Raw genomic sequence first — 18,920 nt, 5'->3', positions numbered from 1 at the left:
GTCAGAAATCTATCAACTATTTTTTTTAACTGTAAACAATTTAAATTATCAAAATAGTCCATCTGCAGAAAACATCCTCTATAAATGAAGACTAGGTTTCTTGATGATATTTAACAAATAAAACCAAAGTTTATGAATCAAGTTAAAGGTACATGCAGTTGAGCACGATTTTAGTAGTCCATTTATCATATTACTCAAGTAATACATACTGCCATAAATGCTAATTTATAGTTTCCAAAATTGGATAACATAAGGAATCACAAATGCAAGTGCTAAGATTTCAAAAAGAATAAAGAAGAACAAAAGATGGTAACTGTTGCAGTGATGTGCCCTGCCACTGTGATGTATTAATTTCACATACCAGTCTGTCTTATTCAGTTCTCTGTCACTCTCTATCATCTGTGATCTAAAACTAAGCTAGTCGTGCAGAAATATTGTTAATGATACCTTTAAATGAAGAAACAGATCTATTTCTAAGTTTTCTTAATGTACCCAAGATTGTTCTTCAGAATATTAATAGCTATTTATTACTATCTATTCCATATTCCAATCTACTTAGGTACCCCTTAAGATTGGCACTAAGGTGGGGCGCCTGGGTGGCTCAGTGGGTTAAGCCGCTGCCTTCGGCTCAGGTCATGATCTCAGGGTCCTGGGATTGAGCCCCGCATCGAGCCCCGCATCGGGCTCTCTGCTCAGCAGGGAGCCTGCTTCCTCCTCTCTCTCTGCCTGCCTCTCTGCCTGCTTGTGATCTCTCTCTGTCAAATAAATAAATAAAATCTTTAAAAAAAAAAAAAGATTGGCACTAAGGATAAACTATGGCTCATTTTATTGGTTTCTGGATGTGTCATATTTTTACTTTGGAAAAGGAGAACAGTTTTGCCCTATCTTGAGTAACAATAGTTTTCATGTGTTATTCTAAGAACCTAACCACAATTTCCTAAAAATACTATAAGTAAATTAAGTATAGTATTTTCCTAAAAATACTATAAGTAAATAAGTAAAAATTCCTATAAGTAAAATTCTTACAAGTTCCAAAGAATAATTAGCAAACCATCATTTGAAATATTCCATTTGTATAAGAGCTTTACGAAAAGTTTGAGCAAAATCACTGAGAACAAAATGGTAGCTAATAATGGTCTACACAGGATCACTAGGGGACACTAAGTGAATGCAGTATTAAAATAAAAAATAACAAAAAGAATAAGGAATATATCTCAAGAAACTATTAAAGGGAAAGAATCCAATCTGAGGTCAAAATTTAAGATAAAATATCTTATTCTAAGAAAAGACTTCAGGCACACCTGAGTGGCTCAGTTAGTTAAGCATCTGCCTTTGGCTCTGGTCATGATCTCAGGGTCCTGGAATGAGCTCCATATCCTGGCTCCCTGCTCAGTGAGGAGTGTGCTTCTCCCTCGCCCTTTGTCCCTCCCCCTGCTGGTGCACTCTCTCTCTCTCTCTCTCTCTCTCTCTCAAATAAAATCTTTATTTAAAAAAAAAAAAAAAGGAAAGAAAATGCTATGAATTTGCTTTCAAGTCAAGAGAGAAAGTTTAAAAAAAGGGTACAGGAATACAAATTAAAGACCAATAACTTGTCAGTTATTTAGAGTAACTGATAAAATTTTAATGAAAACAACATGCTATCAAGTTTGTAAACCCAAAAGAAGAACAGAGATGTTCTACTGTCTCCAACTAAAGAAGAAAATGGCACTGGTAGCCAAGTTGTGAATCCTTTTAATATTTGGTTTTTAAACTATCCCAATAAAGCCTTATGGTTTGAATTACCATTAGGCTGGTATCATCCTCCCTTTTCCTTTGAATCATAACACAACAATGAAGTTATTTCACTAAGCTTATAATTCAACAACTCAGTCTTACTTTATAGCCTATCTCTTCATCTCCCCTAGATCACTAATCCTATAAAAAATTGCCAAAATTTTTGTGGCATCGAGAGGCAAGTAGTAAGAGTTATAAAGGACAACCAGATTTAAGATTTAAAAAAAGAAAACAAAAACAATGGAATCACTGGAAAAAATGAAGATCTCGGGGCACCTGGGTGGCTCAGTGGTTAAGCCTCTGCCTTCAGCTCAGGTCATGATCTCAGGGTCCTGGGATCGAGCCCCACATTGGGCTCTCTGTTCAGCAGGGAGCCTGCTTCCCTTCCTCTCTCTGCCTGCCTCTCTGTCTACTTGTAATCTCTGTCAAATAAATAAATAAAATCTTAAAAAAAAAAAAAAAAACAAAACATGGATGAATGGGTGATGTTGGTCAAAAAGTACAAATTCCCAGTTATAAAATAAGTCCTGGGTGTAAAATGTACAGCATGGTGAAAAGAATTAATACTACATTGTATATTTTTTAAAAGTAATCTCTAGGCGGGTGCCTGGGTGGCTCAGTTGGTTAAGCGACTGCCTTCAGCTCAGGTCATGATCCTGGAGTCCCGGGATCAAGTCCCGCATCCGGCTCCCAGCTCCACGGGGAGTCTGCTACTCCCTCTGACCTTCTCCTCGCTCATGCTCTCTCTCACTGTCTCTCTCTCTCTCAAATAAATAAATAAAATATTTTAAAAAAAAAAGTAATCTCTAGGCCCACTTGGGGCCTGAACTCATGACCCAAAAATCAAGAGTCGAATGCTCTACCAACTGAGCCAGCCAGGTGCCCATACAGTATTGTGTATTTAAACACTGCTAAGAAAGTAGAACTTAACTTATCAAACTCCACACCCACCAAACAAATAATCCAGTCAAGAAATGGGCAGAAGACATGAACAGAAAACCAATTAGCATCAGAGAAAGGCAAATCAAAACCACAATGAGATACCACCTCATACCACTGAGAATGGCTAAAATTAACAACTAAGCAAACAAAAGATGTTGGTGAGGATGTGCAGAAAGCTCTGATGCTGTTGGTAGGAAAGCAAACTGGTGCAGTCACTCTGGAAAACAGTATGGAGGTTCCTCAAAAAGTTAAAAATAGAACTACTCTATGACACAGCAATTGCACTATAAGGTATTTACCCCAAAGTGACAAATGTAGTGATCTGAAGGGGCAACATGCACTCAAAGGCTTGTAGCAGAAATGTCCACAACAGTCAACCTATGGAAAAATCCCAGATGTCCATCAACAGATGAGTGGATAAAGAACATGTGGAATACTACTCAGTCATCAAAAACAATGAAACCTTGCCATCTGTAATGATGTGGATGGAACCAGAGGATATTATGCTGAGTGAAATGTCAGTAAAAAACAAATACCATGTGATTTCACTCATATGTGGAATTTAAGAAACAAAACAGATGAACATGGAGAAGGAAGGAAAAATATAGTAAGATGAAAATCGAGAGAGAGACAAATCATAAGGGACTCTTAACTATAGGAAACAAATTGAGAGTTGCTGAAGGGGAAGTGAGTGGGGGAAAGGGATAATCAGGTGATGGGCATTAAGGAGGGTACCTGATGTAACTAACACTGGGTGTTATCTGCAACTGATGAATCACTAAATTTTACCTCTGAAACTGATGAAAAAAATATATGACATATAATTAAAAGCAATAATTTGTGAACAGTCTCAGAAAAAAAAGAGATCTTCAAAGTTCTCATCACACAAAAAAAGTGTATAACTATGCATGGTGATGGATTCAACTAGACACTCTGGTGGTCATTTTGCAATATGTATAAAAACTAAATTATTACACTGTACACCTAAAACGGACATAATGTTATAGGTCGCATCGCCGTTTTTTTTTTTTTAAGATTTTATTTATTTATTTGAGAAAGAGCATAAGTAAGAGAGATCACGGAGAGAGAGAAACAGACTCACTGCTGAGTGGAAAGCCTGAAATAGGGCTCAATCCCAGGACCCTGAGACAATGACCTGAGCCATGATACTGAATAATTGCACCTATATGAGATATTTGGAATAATCAAAATCATGGAAACACACTGGTGGTTTGCCAGGTGGTGGGGTATGGGGGAAATAGGAAGTTGTTGTTCAATGGGGATAATTTCAGTTTTAAAAGATAAAAAGTTCTAGAGATATGTTACACAACAATGTCAACAGAGTTAACCCACTACTGAACTGTATATTTAAAAATGATTACAAGGGGGGAAATGCCTGGGTGGCTCAGTCATTTAAGCATCTGTCTTCAGCTCAGGTCATGATCCCAGGGTCCTGGGATCGAGCACCGCATCAGGCTTGCTGCTCAGCAGAAAGCCTGCTTCTCCCTCTCCCACTCCCCCTGCTTGTGTTCTTTCTCACTGTGTCTCTCTCTGTCAAATAAACAAAATCTTTAAATAAATAAATAAATAAATAAATAAAATTTAAAAAATAAAAACGATTACAAGGGACACCTGTATGGCTCAGTTGTTTAAGCGTCTGCCTTCTGGCTCAGGTCATGATCCCAGGGTCCTAGGACTGAGTCCTGCATCAGGCTCCCTGCTCAGCAGGGAGCCTGCTTCTCTCTCTGCCTGCACTGCCCCTGCTTTTGCACTCTGACAAATAAGCAAATAAAATCTTAAAAAAAAAAAAAAAGGTTACAAGAGTAAATCTTGGGTTTTTACCACAATTAAGAAAAAATAAAACTGGAGCACCTGGGTAGCTCCATGGGTTAAGCCTGTGCTGTCGGCTCAGGTCATGATCTTAGGGTCCTGGGATCGAGCCCCACATTGGGCTCTCTGCTCAGTGGGGAGCCTGCTTCCCCCTCTCTCTCTGCCTGACTCTGCCTATGTGTGATGTCTGTCAAATAAATAAAATCTTTAAAAAAAAAAACCAAGATATATATAACCAAAACAAAGTTGATAATCATTTTCTATAAGATAAAAGTAGTTATTCACAGAAATTCACTGATTCTTTCCTGTCAGTAAATCAAGTATTAAATAGACTAAAATTATTCATATTTAAATATATTGTATGAACTCACCTGTAACTCTTGTGATTTACGAGCTTGTTCCTGTTTGATACTGTTAATCATACTTTCTTTCACCTCATCCAAAATAGAATATAAACTATCAAATTCTTCATCTAATTCTGAAAGTACGTTAGAAGAATTTTCCTGTTTAATAAACAAAACAATGATTTTACTGGAGCTGTCAAACATTAGAAAACTAAAAGATACGCTTATCAAAGGAGAGAATATATTCACAGTATAAACTACCTCAAGCTAAAATCATATAAACAACAAAATTCTAGTATGTGACATAGGCTTTAAAAACAGGTAAATCCTAGAAGCTGGCTGCTAATGCTGACAGCACTATCTCCATTATGTTGAGTTAAGCAGCTTTTTATAGACTGGCCCATATTCTTTTTACCTTTTAGACACTGTTTCTGCAGGACAATGTAAAAGGTTGTTTAAAGGTTGCCGACTTGTCCAGACCTTCAGGTTCCAAGGCAGACCCTAAGCCAGTAGTTCTTAACCTTTGTTGTGCATCAGAATCATCTATGATGCATTTTAATAAAATAATCAAGATTTTGATTCCGTAACTGAAGAACAATATGTGCTAATTTTGTGAAATCTTAAAATCTTTTAGGTTGTCTGAAGCAGTGCGTTTACATAAGATATACATAACTTAAAAGACCAAGCAATTCCTTACTGGACCTAAGAGATTTATCAAACACTGAATTTGAGTGCTCAAAGGAACCTCAGAAGTCATCTACTGACTAGAATTTGTAGTCAAATTACTAAGTTTCAGGAATTAAAATACAGAAAAGTGACTTGCCCAAAGCCACACAACTAGTTATTAGAGGTAGAACCAATAAAGCATTTCAAGCCTGCTGACTTCCCAGTTCCTTACTGCCTCCATTAAGCAAGATGCTGCTATTTCAACAATAACTTAAAATATCTGTATAATCTCTAGATAAGCAATATCCACACTGCAGCAATTATGAGACAGAAGAAGCCATGTTAGGCATTTTTCAACTTAGATGAATCATTCAATAAAGAGAATTGGCACTGGTTAAGAAAACTATTATGTACAACCTACTGCAATAACATAAACCAAACTTTTGCTTATAATTTTTATAGAAGCCAGACTCATCTCATTGGAGTCTTACCAAAAGTGGTATAAGTCATTTTACTAATTGATTTACAGTGATAAAGAACAAGCTGCGGCAACAGAAACATGCAGTCTGGTAGGCAAAGGACCTAAGCCAAATCTCGCATTAACTACTTAGTAACAGTGTGACCTTGGACAAGCCACTTAAATTCCTGGACCTCAGTTTACTCATCTGTAAAAAGAGAATGGACTAATCCTCAATAACCAATTGGCACATCCTCACAGTCTCTTGCCTACTACCTCTTATGCTCCCAACTCCAGTGACAAGACTGTAGCTAAATGCCCCCTCTATTTTTTTTTTCTGGATTCTAAGGTAGAGTACTAATAATTTATTAATCAGAGAAATAGTTTGGGCTAGCTCATGGTCTATTTTTCCAGATGTCAAATGTGATGATTCCCTTATATATAGATCAAGAGCCTTAACACAACTAGCTTTGCTTATTTAAAGAAAGTGGACTCCTGGTTTCACCAAATTTTCCAGTAAAATAGTTTGGGAAAGACAGTTAAGTGGTGAAGATCTTAATCAACTAACTTCAATTATTACAAATTCAGAAGTAAAGGAACTACAAGGACCATAAGGTTTACCAGGCCAATATATAGGCAATAACCTAGGTTCAAACAAAAACCATAGGAAAGGATTTACTGTCTACAAGTGTCCTATAAATCTTCTGTTTATTTTACCAAAAAATGACCACTAAATTCAGTAAGGCATATTCATCAACATTTGATTATATACAGTATGGATTATGTGCCCAAAGCTGGGACCATTTCCTTAAGTATTGCTCTTTCTCATTAGCACTTTTATTTTTTACTTTTATTTTTACTTTCTTCCAGTTCTACACGCAAACTTCTTACCATCCACATTTTCCTTCAACTATTTATTATAAAAGAAATAGTTAGCTTCCCAGTACTCTGAAAAAATATAATTTGCTCTTAAATAAAATTACAAAAGACAAATCTATAATGGAAAGTGTGAAACGCGAGCACTATAATATTCCCTACCAACTACTATTGCAAAGTTTTCTTCTTTCCTTACTATTTCTTCCCATTGATAATACCAAAAAAGGAAGGAAAACATTTTTATTTATCTACCATTTAAAAACCTTACTCTCAGGGCAAGTCCCTGGGTAGCTCAGTTGGTTAAGCATCTGCCTTCAACTCAGGTCATGACCCCAGGGTCCTGAGATCAAGCCCCGCATCAGACTCCCTTCTCACCCAGGAGTCTGCTTCTCCCTCTCCTTCTGTCCCTCCCCTCCACCTGTGCGCATGCTCAAAACACATGCATTTAAATAAAGAAATAAGTAAAATAAAAACCTTACTCTCACCTCTAATTTATAATCTAGAGTTGATATATTTATACTTTTGATCTGACCCAACAATCATTCATTGTGACACAGTACTGAAACATTTTTAAAAAGATTAATACCTGAACTCCCTTTAGTGTTTGATTTAGTGTATCAATAAAGTTCTGAATTTCATCATTTTTATTTGCCAGGGTTGAAATGATCCTTTGTAGAGCTTCCTAGGATTAAAACAAGAAAAACACTTAGCATTATGATATTTTTAATAAGAGAATTATAAACCCATAACAACTTTCTAAATAAACCATGCATTATATAAGAGGAGATAAATTGCCAAAGGCCTATAATTACAAAAGATGAGATATGTATTTGTGCTATTTTACAAACCTCTTATTCCTAGTGTACAATTTAATCACCACCATACCATTCATATTGAAATGATCAGTATTATTTAATACCAATAGTATTATTTTAGGTCATAGGGCCAGGGCCAAGGAATAAAATCAAATCCTTAAATGCCGCAAAACAAATGGGGCTTTCTAATAGGATATGAGGAAGCAAAACAAAGAGGCACTAAAAGTTGACACTTTATTTATAAAAATAAAAAACATTTTAGAAACATGAAAGTTGATAAAAAAATTTGTAGCTAAAATTATAATATTCACTGCAATAGTTAACAGATGCTATAAAACCATAAAAGTAATTTTAGTAGCAAATACCTCATACTTTTTGATAGTACTTCCTATTTAAATAAAACCCTTGATTATTTAATCTTCTCATACTCTCTAGTTCAGTGCTGTACAATAAGATATTCTGCTATGATGGACATATCCTATATAGACTATCCAAATTGGCAATCAATAGCTATATGAAACTAATGAGCTCTTGAAATGAAAACAGAACTGAGGAACTGAGTTTACTGTTTTTAACTTTAATTATTTTCACTTTTTATAGCCATGTGTGACAAGTACTGTCATACTGGACAGCATAAGTCTAGTTGTTCAGTAACTCTTCATGAGTAGTAATAGCAAAATCCATACAAGGTACTTGTACTCTCAGTAAAAATCAAATGCAAGTACTTTCACTTTATAATTTTCTTAGAAGCCCAAGCCTTGTTTCTCTAAGTACTTACAAGTGTAAATATTTTAATAATGTCCTATAAGACTTTATAATAAGTTCTTCTCAAAATATAATCTAATATCAATAAAGGGTTATATGTAAAGAGCTCCAAAAATAAACTGATGAAGGGATAATATTTTAGTAAGTATTCACAAGGCATTATAGTAGTAAAAATTTAAAAGTAATCACAACAGGTCTCATTTAATTCTCACAAGAATCCCTGGAGATAAGGAGATATCAACATCATCCCTGAGGCTGCCTAGGGCTCTCTGCTGTATTCACTTACCTTTATTATTTCTTCCCATCCTCACTGCTGGTGGTATTTTATTGTTTATTTTTTATTTTTTATTATTTATTTGACAGACAGAGATCACAAGCAGGCAGAGAGGCAGCCAGAGAGAGAGGAGGGAGCAGGCTCCCTGCTGAGCAGAGAGCCCAATGAGGGGCTCGATCCCAGGACCCTGAGATCATGACCTGAGCCAAAGGCAGAGGCTTTTACCCACTGAGCCACCCAGGTGCCCCTGCTGGTGGTATTTTGATACAATTATGCAATGACAGAAGATCAACACCAAGAGTTAGCTGTTTATCCTGTTGGTGTTCTTCGCAGAAACAGGTGCACCAATTTTTGAACACAAAACAACTAGCAAGGGGCAAAATGAAGCTGAGACTTGGCGCAGGAGTGGGCACAGTTCTAGGGGCAAGAATGGTAGTACAGAGATGCAGAAACAGAGGACAGAGGACTTAAGAGTCTTCCAGTTATTCATCCAAGGTAGGTTCTATATATATTTAAAAACACAATGGAAGAGTAAAAGTGGTTCTGCACAATCACTGGACTGTGTAGAGTAAGCTTCAATCATGACTGGGCGCTTTCTGGGACACAAGGCGGCTCAGTTAGTTGAGCATCTGACTAGATTTCAGCTCAGGTTATGATCTTGGGGTCATGAAATTGAGCCCCAGGTTGGGCTCAGTATGAGTCTGCTTGGGATTCTCTCTCCCCCTTTCCCTCTGCTCCCGATTCTTGCTCTCATTGCTTGCTCTCTCCCTCTAAAATAAATAAATAAATCTTCAAAAAAGAAAAGAAGAGACTGGGCTCTTTTTGGTAAATGGACTATAGCTGCTTCCCCTTTTATCCCTCCTAATGGCAGGGCCACATCCATTCTGTACAGATAAGAAAATGGTAGAAACTGCTAGGAAGGTAAAAATTATGCTCAGCCTACCTCCAAAATCCATGCTGTTTACCTCTTTAGAATACTGTCTCTAAGTCTAACCAACTTGCCCATCATATGAAATAGCCAGACAATAAATTATATATTCTTTTAAAATTTTGGTTTGCTAAGACTCTTTGTGACATATAAAATGGTCAAAATTCCCATAACAGAAAATCACTACTTGAGGTTAAACTCTGTCCAGTACTAAGCATACTTGTGAACTTCAAGGTAAAAAAGAAGAGTCTTCTAATAGAGATTTTATCCCATAGAGTTAGGCCCAACGAATTCAACTCAATAACTAAATTTCAATCACCAGGATATATGTGAATACAATAAACATTGAAGGAAATTTCACAAAGAAACTGTAGAGCATTGGTATGTAAAAAAGGTAGAACTAGTTCAGAGCCAAAACAAAACAAAACAAAACAAAAAAACAAAAACCTTCCTAGTACAAAACAGCTTTCCACTTTCATTTTTTGTCTAAATTTAGTAGCAAACTCTATTTTGGGAATTCTGTAGCAAAAAATCTTTGGAGATAGCGAAAGCCTATTTGTCTCAGCTAGGTAAACTCTAAGTCCAAACATTTTAATGAGAAACCTCCTACCATTTTAAAGCTCCCTACTATTCACTGGGTAGAGTCAAAAACATCTAAACGCTCTAATGTTTATTAAGTTTTCAAGCTAAATTCTTTATACCTCTAAGAATTACCTACTTACTGGGGATGCCCCAGTGGCTTAGTTGGTTAAGCATCTGCCTTCAGCTCAGGTCATGATAACAGGAGGAGTCAGCTTCTCCCTCTGCCCCTCCCCCCACTCGTTCTCGTTCTCTCTCTCTCAGATAAATAAAATCTTTAAAAAAAAGTTACCCACCTACTGAAAGTCATTAGACTCTGTTCTCACAGTAATGTTAGAGGAAAGAATACAGCCTTTAGCAACTGCAACATTCAACAGGCATATAGTGAGGGCCAAACAGTAGCCACATCAAAAAAGCAAAACAGGTGAAGTTAATTTGAATATTTTACTTAACCCAACTGATCCAAAATATTATTCCAACATGTAATCAAAATTTAACAATTACCAAATTCCTTTTTTCCTTCCTTTTTAGTACTAGGTCTTCAAAATTTGATGCGCATTTTATACTTACAGTACATCTCAATTCAAATGAGTCACATTTCCAGTGCCCAATAACCAAATGGGGCACAAAGCTACCATACTGGACAAAAAAGTCCACCCAAATAGTCCATATATTTCTAAGACTGGGATCAAGGCAAAGATCCTATATAGATCTCCTTAATTAATAAAAGCTTTCTGAATTTTTTCTCGGAATACCAGAATTTCTATATATGTTTACCATATGCTAGATTCCTGAATTATAATAGCTGTACGTGAATATAAGCTAAAATGTTACAACCAAATTCCTTTACCAGAATTTCACTAATTTCTCAGTTTTTCTTTATGTAAATATTATCTTTCCATATTATTATAAGGAAAAATATTATAACATTACCACCTCTCAAAAATAAACAAAACCCCAATACATAAGCAAATCTCCTTTTGGGATCCCACTAATACCATAACAAGAGAAAGCTACTCTTCTCTCCTGTAAAACTTATACTGCTCATTAGTTTTGGTTGGAAAAAACTTAAACATCCATATCAAGGCTGGTATCTGACAAAAACAAAGCTGCCCTGAAGACAGCTTATACAAACTTAAAGAATCACCAGGGTCCTTCGTGTACGGTATTGCTCCATACTTCCAAGATATAATACCCTGAGATTACAGTTAATCTTATGGTAAAGACTATTTTAAAAATCTAATGGTAAAGACTATTCCCCTTTAATTCATTCAAAATTCTGCTATTACCAGAAAGTGAAAAATGATCTTTCTTAATCTGTATTGGCCCATGAAGTGTTAATAGCAATATTTCTGGAAAGAAACCCTACGATCTGTGTAGTAAAGCTTTTGGGGTAATGGTATTTCATATGAATTACCTAAGGCTTTAAAAATACCATACTCGGGGCGCCTGGGTGGCTCAGTGGGTTAAAAATACCATACTCCCCCAGAGACTGGTGGGGAAGGAAAGGTCTTTAAAGGTTGATATAGTAGTTCAGGGGAACATCTTCTCATTCTTTGAAGAGAAAATGCTTTATGACTCACATTTTGCACTTCACTGGGAGTTCTAGTACAGACTGAGGGTCTACCACAGAACACCTACATAAAGGGCCCACATCCTAAGAAAGACAGCTTACCTTACTGCCAAAGTAACAAAGACTGAAGTCTGAGATTCTCAGGGTGGGGGTGTTACTTCAATCTCTAGATAGGGAGCACTCTGGAGCCTTTGCTATAATATAAACCACTGAGATGCTATACAAATAGACAAGACAGCTGTAGAGGGCTTTGGAGCCTCAGCATTTATGGTGACCTGTATTTTAGCAGCTACCAAATACATTAGAAAACATGGCTGTAGTGGGACACCTGGGTGGCTCAGTGAGTTAAGTGTCTTCCTTCGGCTCAGGTCATGATCTCCAGCTCCTGGGATTGAGCCCCATATGGGGGCTCCTTGCTCTGCAGGGAGTCTGCTTCTCCCTCGCCCTCTGCCCCCGTCTTGAGCTCACTCTCTCACGTGCTCTCAATCTCAGATAAACAAATAAAATCTTAAGGAAAAAAAAAAGGAAAGAAAGAAAGAAAAAGAAAAGAAAACATGGCTGCAGAAGAAGCAATCATCCAGATGACTAAGAGTCAGAACCCAAAGCAACCAATGTGACCTTGGTAGCTAATACAGATAAAGTGCTACCTCTACTGTAAGCTTCTCTAAGAAGAAAAAAGGGGGGGTATCCTGAAAGTTTACAAGGACAGATTGCTGAGGGGCTCCAGAACCTCTGAAGCCACTTGCCCTTTAATCTGGAGAGAATGACCAATTGCAAAAGACCAAGTAAGAATTCACACTTAGTATTCTCCTATAGTGGAAGTTCTTCAGGAAGGGATGAGAAATAAATTATCAAGGGGACCAGGGCTTCAACCATTCTGGTCCTCAGAAGAACAGGGACTGGCTAGACTACAGGTGAAAATGACATAAAGACAGAAAGAACTAAGGAACTTGGAGCTGAGCAGAACTGGAAAACAAATTATAAGTAACCAAAATATTTAAGTACCCAAACTTACAGAACTATAAAACTTAGAAACTATAAAACTTACAAAACTTATAAAAACTAAAGGATTAGGATTCCATGAACTGAGTTCTGAAACTTAACCCCAGTTTGTGTATGTGCTAAGAGGCTGAAGTTTCTGTAGTGGAAGGACTTAGAGAAGAAGTATATATAGGGATAATGTGTACCTAATATAAGAGGTATGCAACAGGAGGCTAACTGAATAGGTATTAAATCCAACATAATTTTGTTAAAGTTTTTCTAAATATGGCAGGCAACATGCCAGGGCAGGATATCTATATTCAGAAACTTAAAGAAAGAGACAGAAAAGAATTAAAAGATACCATAATCCTTTTGAGTTTTCTACCCCAGTTTATCCCTTTCGGGCCTCCACAATTAATCAACAGTTTTTATAATGGAGACACAGTAATGATAAAGAAGTTGAGGAGGAAGCACAAAGCCAAAAGCTCCAAGGAATGTAATGTAAGCTGTGCACAATCAGTGCACCATTAGATACAGAGCCTCTCCTCTGAGCTCCAGACGATTTTCATCCAACTGCTTACTTGGAATCTCCACTTGGATAAGCACTTCAAAACTCAGAATCTCATAATGTCTCCTACTAAATCTGAGCCCTTCTCTAGTGTTCTTCTCTGCAAATGACGATACTAACCGCAAAATCAGAAACCCAGACCACCATCATTACACCCTCTCCTTTCATTTGTGCTCTGTGCGTAATCACCAAGTCCTGTGGATTTTACCTCCTAAACAGTTCTATAATTAAACTAGTATCTTAGTACAAGTCAATATCATATCTGAACTTATACTCTTGTAAAACTTAACTGGCTTGTGATCCATTCTTTCTCCCCAGTAATCAGTTCTGTATACTGCAGCTAGAATATGATAGCATCACTCTTCCTGCTTAATAGTTGGTCTTCAATGGCTTTCCACTGGTCCTTGGATTAAAACTGAGAATCTTTAACATGACCTGCTAACATGACCTTACATAATCTGTAAAACCCTGCATGATCTTCCCACTGCCTACCTCTCCTGCTTCAACTCACACCTGATTTCCTCTTCCTTGCTGCAGTAGCCTTATTTCTAACATGTCTTGTTTCCCACCTGGGAACTCTCACACCTATCAGTTCCTCTGCCTATAAAAACTGTTCTAAAACATATACATGATGTATCGTTAAAAGAAGTTCCATCATTAAGACAAGTTCCAAAGGTATTTATGAAATGAGTTCACTGTGATATATATTAGCCTCAGTTATTATCAAATCCTGATGACGGAGGAGGACATCTGCTCTGTGGGATTCTATCAATGAGAAAGGATGCCTACAAAGGTCTCAGATTTCACCTCAGACCTCCAGGATCCCATTACCTTCCAATAAAATTATACTGTGCAAGACTTCTGGTGGCCATGACTAAGAGTTCTAGGTGATATAGGTCTGAAGATATGCTTTGCCAAATACCAATTCTGCCAGATCACAGTAAAATATACAGGACATATGTCTCCAAAGGAAGGTGCACAGGCAATCTCAGCCATTATTCTTTGGTCAAAAACCACAGTTATGGGGCGCCTGGGTGGCTCAGTGGGTTAAAGCCTCTGCCTTCGGCTCGGGTCGTGATCCCAGGGTCCTGGGATCGAGCCCCACATCGGGCTCTCTGCTCGGCGGGGAGCCTGCTTCCCCCTCTCTCTCTGCCTGTCTCGCTGCCTACCTGTGATCTCTGTCTGTCAAATAAATAAATAAAATCTTTAAAAAAAAAAAACCACAGTTATCAGGATCTCAAAAACAATACTATATGAGGATTGAGCCTGCCAATTACCTGACTAGGGAGATAGGCTAAGGTAAGTGTTACGCTAACAGAAACAAAAAAAAAGTAAGGAGGGGGGAGTATACACCCCAGCCAAGCGCAACTACAATCATTCCCATGGAATGGATCAAAGATCTAGGATGCTGGGATGTACAAAGCATGAGGCACCCTCTTCAAAGGAGCATAGCTTAATGTTATGCTTATAGTCACAATAAATCATGTGAAGTAAAAGCACAATAGTCTCTGAGCAAAACAATAAATAACACTTTTATACTCTTAAGAGCCAAGCATCATTTTAAGCCCTTTACATATATTAATTTATTTAATCTTCTCAAGAATCCTATGAAGTAAGACACTATTATTATCCCCATTTTCTAATTTGAAAGCTGAGGTACAGAGAGGTTAAATGATAGTTTGCCCATGATCTCAGTGCTAAAATGTGGCAGTCTGACTCCTGAGTCTATGCTCTTAATTTTTTACACTGTACTACCTGAAGATAAAGATCTGAGGTATATGAAAAGACTATCTAAGGGCACCGAAAAGACTAAGATTTTACCGCAAGATGGTAAAAACCAGAACAGTTCAACAGATTTTAACATGTACCACACTGCCAGATCCAAGGTCAACAAAAACAGCTATTCTTACTGCAGGTGTATCATCTTATAAATGTTAAGAACATGATAAATTCCAACATTAGAAATGGCATGGTTCTACTGGTTTTAGCTTAATATATGTGAAGATGACAAAGTTGAATGCTGAGTCTTAATTTTGCTGCATCCAACAAAAAACTGCCAACTTGGGTTACTTACTTGAAAACTATCAGTGCAACCAGCCCCTGAAATTATGGTGCAGAAACTTCCTGTTCTTAGAACCAGTGACAGAAAACCATTATACCCAAGTTTATATGCTAGTCTCAATTGAGGCTCTCAATGACCATGCGCTCATAATTAGAGAAATACTATATGTGTCTCCTACCAGCCATCTACTCCCATCAAGAGATTTCTGACTCAAACTCTACATTAGTATTCCAGACTGCTGAAATACACAAATGTAGAATCCACTGCAAATAACACTAGTCAATCTACAATTTAAGAAGGTCAAACTATTCTTATGGTCATTTCAGTAGTATTCACTAAGGACCTTCTATGTGCCAGGAACTGTGCCAAACCATCAACATGGAGTGTCTTTTTAATCATCACAACAGATTTTTTTTTTTAAAGATTTTATTTATTTGACAGAGAGAGAGACAGCGAGAGAGGGAATACAAGCAGGGGGAGTGGGAGAGGAAGAAGCAAGCTTCCCATTGAGCAGGGAGCCTGATGCAAGCCTCGATCCCAGGACCCTGGGTTCATGACCTGAGCCACAGGCAGACGCTTAACGACTGAGCCACCCAGGCTCCCCACAACAGATTTTTAAAAAGTAGTATCAGTGAGGCGCCTGGGTGGCTCAGTGGGTTAAGCCTCTGCCTTCAGCTCAAGTCATTATCCCAGGGTCCTGGGATCGAGCCCCGCATTGGGGGTCTCTGCTCGGCGGGGAGCCTGCTTCCTCCTCTCTCTCTCTCTGCCTGCCTGTCTGCCTACTTGTGATCTCTGTCAAATAAATAAAATCTTAAAAATAAATAAGTAAATAAATAAAATAAAAAGTAGTATCAATCTTTGCATTTTATGGTTGAAGAAAAGGAATATTAGAGAAGTTAAGAAATTTTCTTAGATCACACAATTATCAAGTAGCAGTCACAGTTCAAACCTAAGAGGCTGCCTGTACTTTTACACTACTCTAGGCTGCTTATACTGCCAGAGCGTACAAAACAGGCAAAAGGTTCTTGCAATCAGAGCAAAGGGACCAATGCAACCAGGAGAGAACATTTCTGGAAAATATCCTACTGCCACCAGGAATGATGCCACTTGCATCACACCACACCACAGACTTCCTGTTTGAATTAAGTAATAAGAGTTAAAATCCAGAAAGTTCTATCCAGCTGATAAGCTAAACAACCAGAATCTCGGGGTGCCTGGGTGGCTCAGTGGGTTAAAGCCTCTACCTTAGGCTCGGGTGGTGATCCCAGGGTCCTAGGATCAAGCCCCACGTCGGGCTCTCTGCTCAGTGGGGAGCCTGCTTCCCTCTCTCTCTTTCTCTGCCTGCCTCTCTGCCTACTTGTGATCTCTGTCAAATAAATAAATAAAATCTTAAAAAAAATCTCACCAGCTCACCATAGCTCTGGCAACACAAAGAAGAGTATTTGCTCAGATGTTATGTGAAGAGCTGAAAATGGAGAGTTATAGATTGCTGAGGAATTCAGGAATCTAATTACTACAAATAGCTAGATGGTAGAAAGCTATGCCCTCTCTTAACACTGAAACAGTTAGTAGGAACACTACCTATTTACAGAGACAACTGAGGTGATCCACAGAAAAAAATCTAATAAAAGACCCGGGAGGGAACTGTACCTTTCAATGTTGAGCCTAGCTGTAAGACATAAGGACAGAAGAAGTACTCTCCCACCTAGGATTTGAAGAAATATAATGAGTGACAAGCTAAAGAAGCCTTAGCCATGCACAGTGACCTCTGAATTGGTTGTTCCATTTCTAGGAAGCCAAAGAAACCAGAGGTCCCACCATCTAACTGAGGGAGGTGCAATGGGAATGAAGATAAGATAAGTGTGCACTCAGGTCCTACTGGTGGCAGTATAAACTAACAACCGTACAGAAGGGCAATTTGGCAATACATACCAAAGATTTTTAAAAGTTTAGACACATTGAGGCACCTGGGTGGCTCAGTGGGTTAAAGCCTCTGCGTTCAGCTCGGGTCATGATCCCAGGGTGCTTGGATCGAGCCCCGAATCGGGCTCTCTGCTCAGTGGGGAGCCTGCTTCCCCTCTCTCTCTCTCTCTCTCTCTCCTCTCTGCCTGCCTCTCTGCCTACTTGTGATCTCTCTCTCTGTCAAATAAATAAATAAAATCTTAAAAAAAAAAAAAGAAAGAAAAAAAAGGTAGGCTATTAGTAGTTAAATTTTGAGGGAGTCAAAAGTTATATGCATATTCTCAACTGTGTCAGGGGCACTTCAGCACACCTAATCCCTGTGTTGTTCAAGGGTCAACTGTTATTTCCAATTTTTTTAAACTGCCAAGTTCAATAAAAAAATGAACACATCTGTATTTAAATATAGTGATCAAGAGTATGTCAGTATGGTCCTTTGAAGAGGGTATCTTATGCCTGTACATCCCAGATTACTTTGATCCATTCCATGGGAATGACTGCAGTTGTGTTTGGATAGGGTATATAAAATTCAACGTATACTTTCCTGTTCACAGCTCTACTTTAGAGAGCTAAGACCCTCCTTCAAAAACAAAAAAGAGCAGGAGAGGGGATACAGATACACACACACACACACACACACACAAAATAATGATCATATCAGGGCATCAAGACAGACCAAATTCCAGGGTTTTATATTAATCATGTCCTATTACTTTCTATCAACGATTTTCCCTAGATTTAATTAGCTTCTTTTAAAAAAACAAAAAACTATTTTATAGGGGCACTGGAATGGCTCAGTGGGTTAAGCATCTACCTTCAGCTCAGGTCATGATCCCAGAGTTCTGGGATCCAGCCCAAGGTTAAGCTCCTTTCTCAGCAGGGACTCTGCTTCTCCCTCTCACTCTGCCCCTCCCCATGCTCATATGCACATGCAGGAGCGGTCTCTCTCTCTCTCTCAGAGAAATAAGCAAAATCTTTTAAAAAAAAAATCCACTATAGGGATTCATTCCTATTAACATCCCAAATTTTAATTAATCATATCACCATTAAAGACAAAGGATTCAGGAAAGAAGAGTGGTAATGAAAAAAGCTTGGGTCGTGAAGCAAGACAGGGCTTGAATGTAGACGATCAGTTGCTAGCTGTGCAACCCTGAAGAAGTCAGTTAGCTTCTGAGTTTGGTTTTCTATATAGATGTGCAACTGGAGTAAGTTATCATGAGAGTTTAAAGCAATCTAACACAATAGTGGATGCAGAACAATACTCAATTTCATTTTTCTTTCTTTTCTTCGGGAAATATATTTTTTTGACTGAGAAGAGGAAGTAATTTTGGAACATGGAAATGGTTGATTGTCTGGATATGATGGAGGTCTCTGAATTGCTAAGGAACAATATGAAGGAAAAGAAGAGCTAATACCAGCGTAGAGGAGGAAACTGGGATAAGGAAGCCATGTGTAGACCGCTACTTACTACAGCCTGTCATGCTTTAAAACTCCCCCTATTCAGTTCAATCTCCCCAACCTACATTTG

At 38.0% G+C, this 18,920-nt stretch overlaps 1 protein-coding gene across 5 annotated transcripts in view; it reads right to left on the bottom strand.

Moving 5' to 3' along the window:
• Positions 1-18,920, bottom strand: part of FSD1L (fibronectin type III and SPRY domain containing 1 like) — a 69,166-nt gene that overhangs the window by 42,020 nt on the left and 8,226 nt on the right. For 4 of the 5 annotated variants that reach the window (XM_047700231.1, XM_047700232.1, XM_047700233.1 and 1 more), the window contains exons 2-3: positions 7,475-7,570; positions 4,917-5,048 (exon numbers count right to left, since the gene is read on the bottom strand). The exons of the other annotated variant lie outside the window; for it this stretch is intronic. In XM_047700231.1, coding sequence (XP_047556187.1) covers positions 4,917-5,048; positions 7,475-7,570 — 228 coding nt within the window. The remainder of the gene's footprint in view (positions 1-4,916; positions 5,049-7,474; positions 7,571-18,920) is intronic. 5 annotated transcript variants of the gene reach the window in all.

The sequence above is a fragment of the Lutra lutra genome, chromosome 13 (genome assembly GCF_902655055.1).
Source record: "Lutra lutra chromosome 13, mLutLut1.2, whole genome shotgun sequence".
Lineage (NCBI taxonomy): Eukaryota > Metazoa > Chordata > Mammalia > Carnivora > Mustelidae > Lutra > Lutra lutra.
This window is presented reverse-complemented; position numbering and strand designations above follow the sequence as displayed.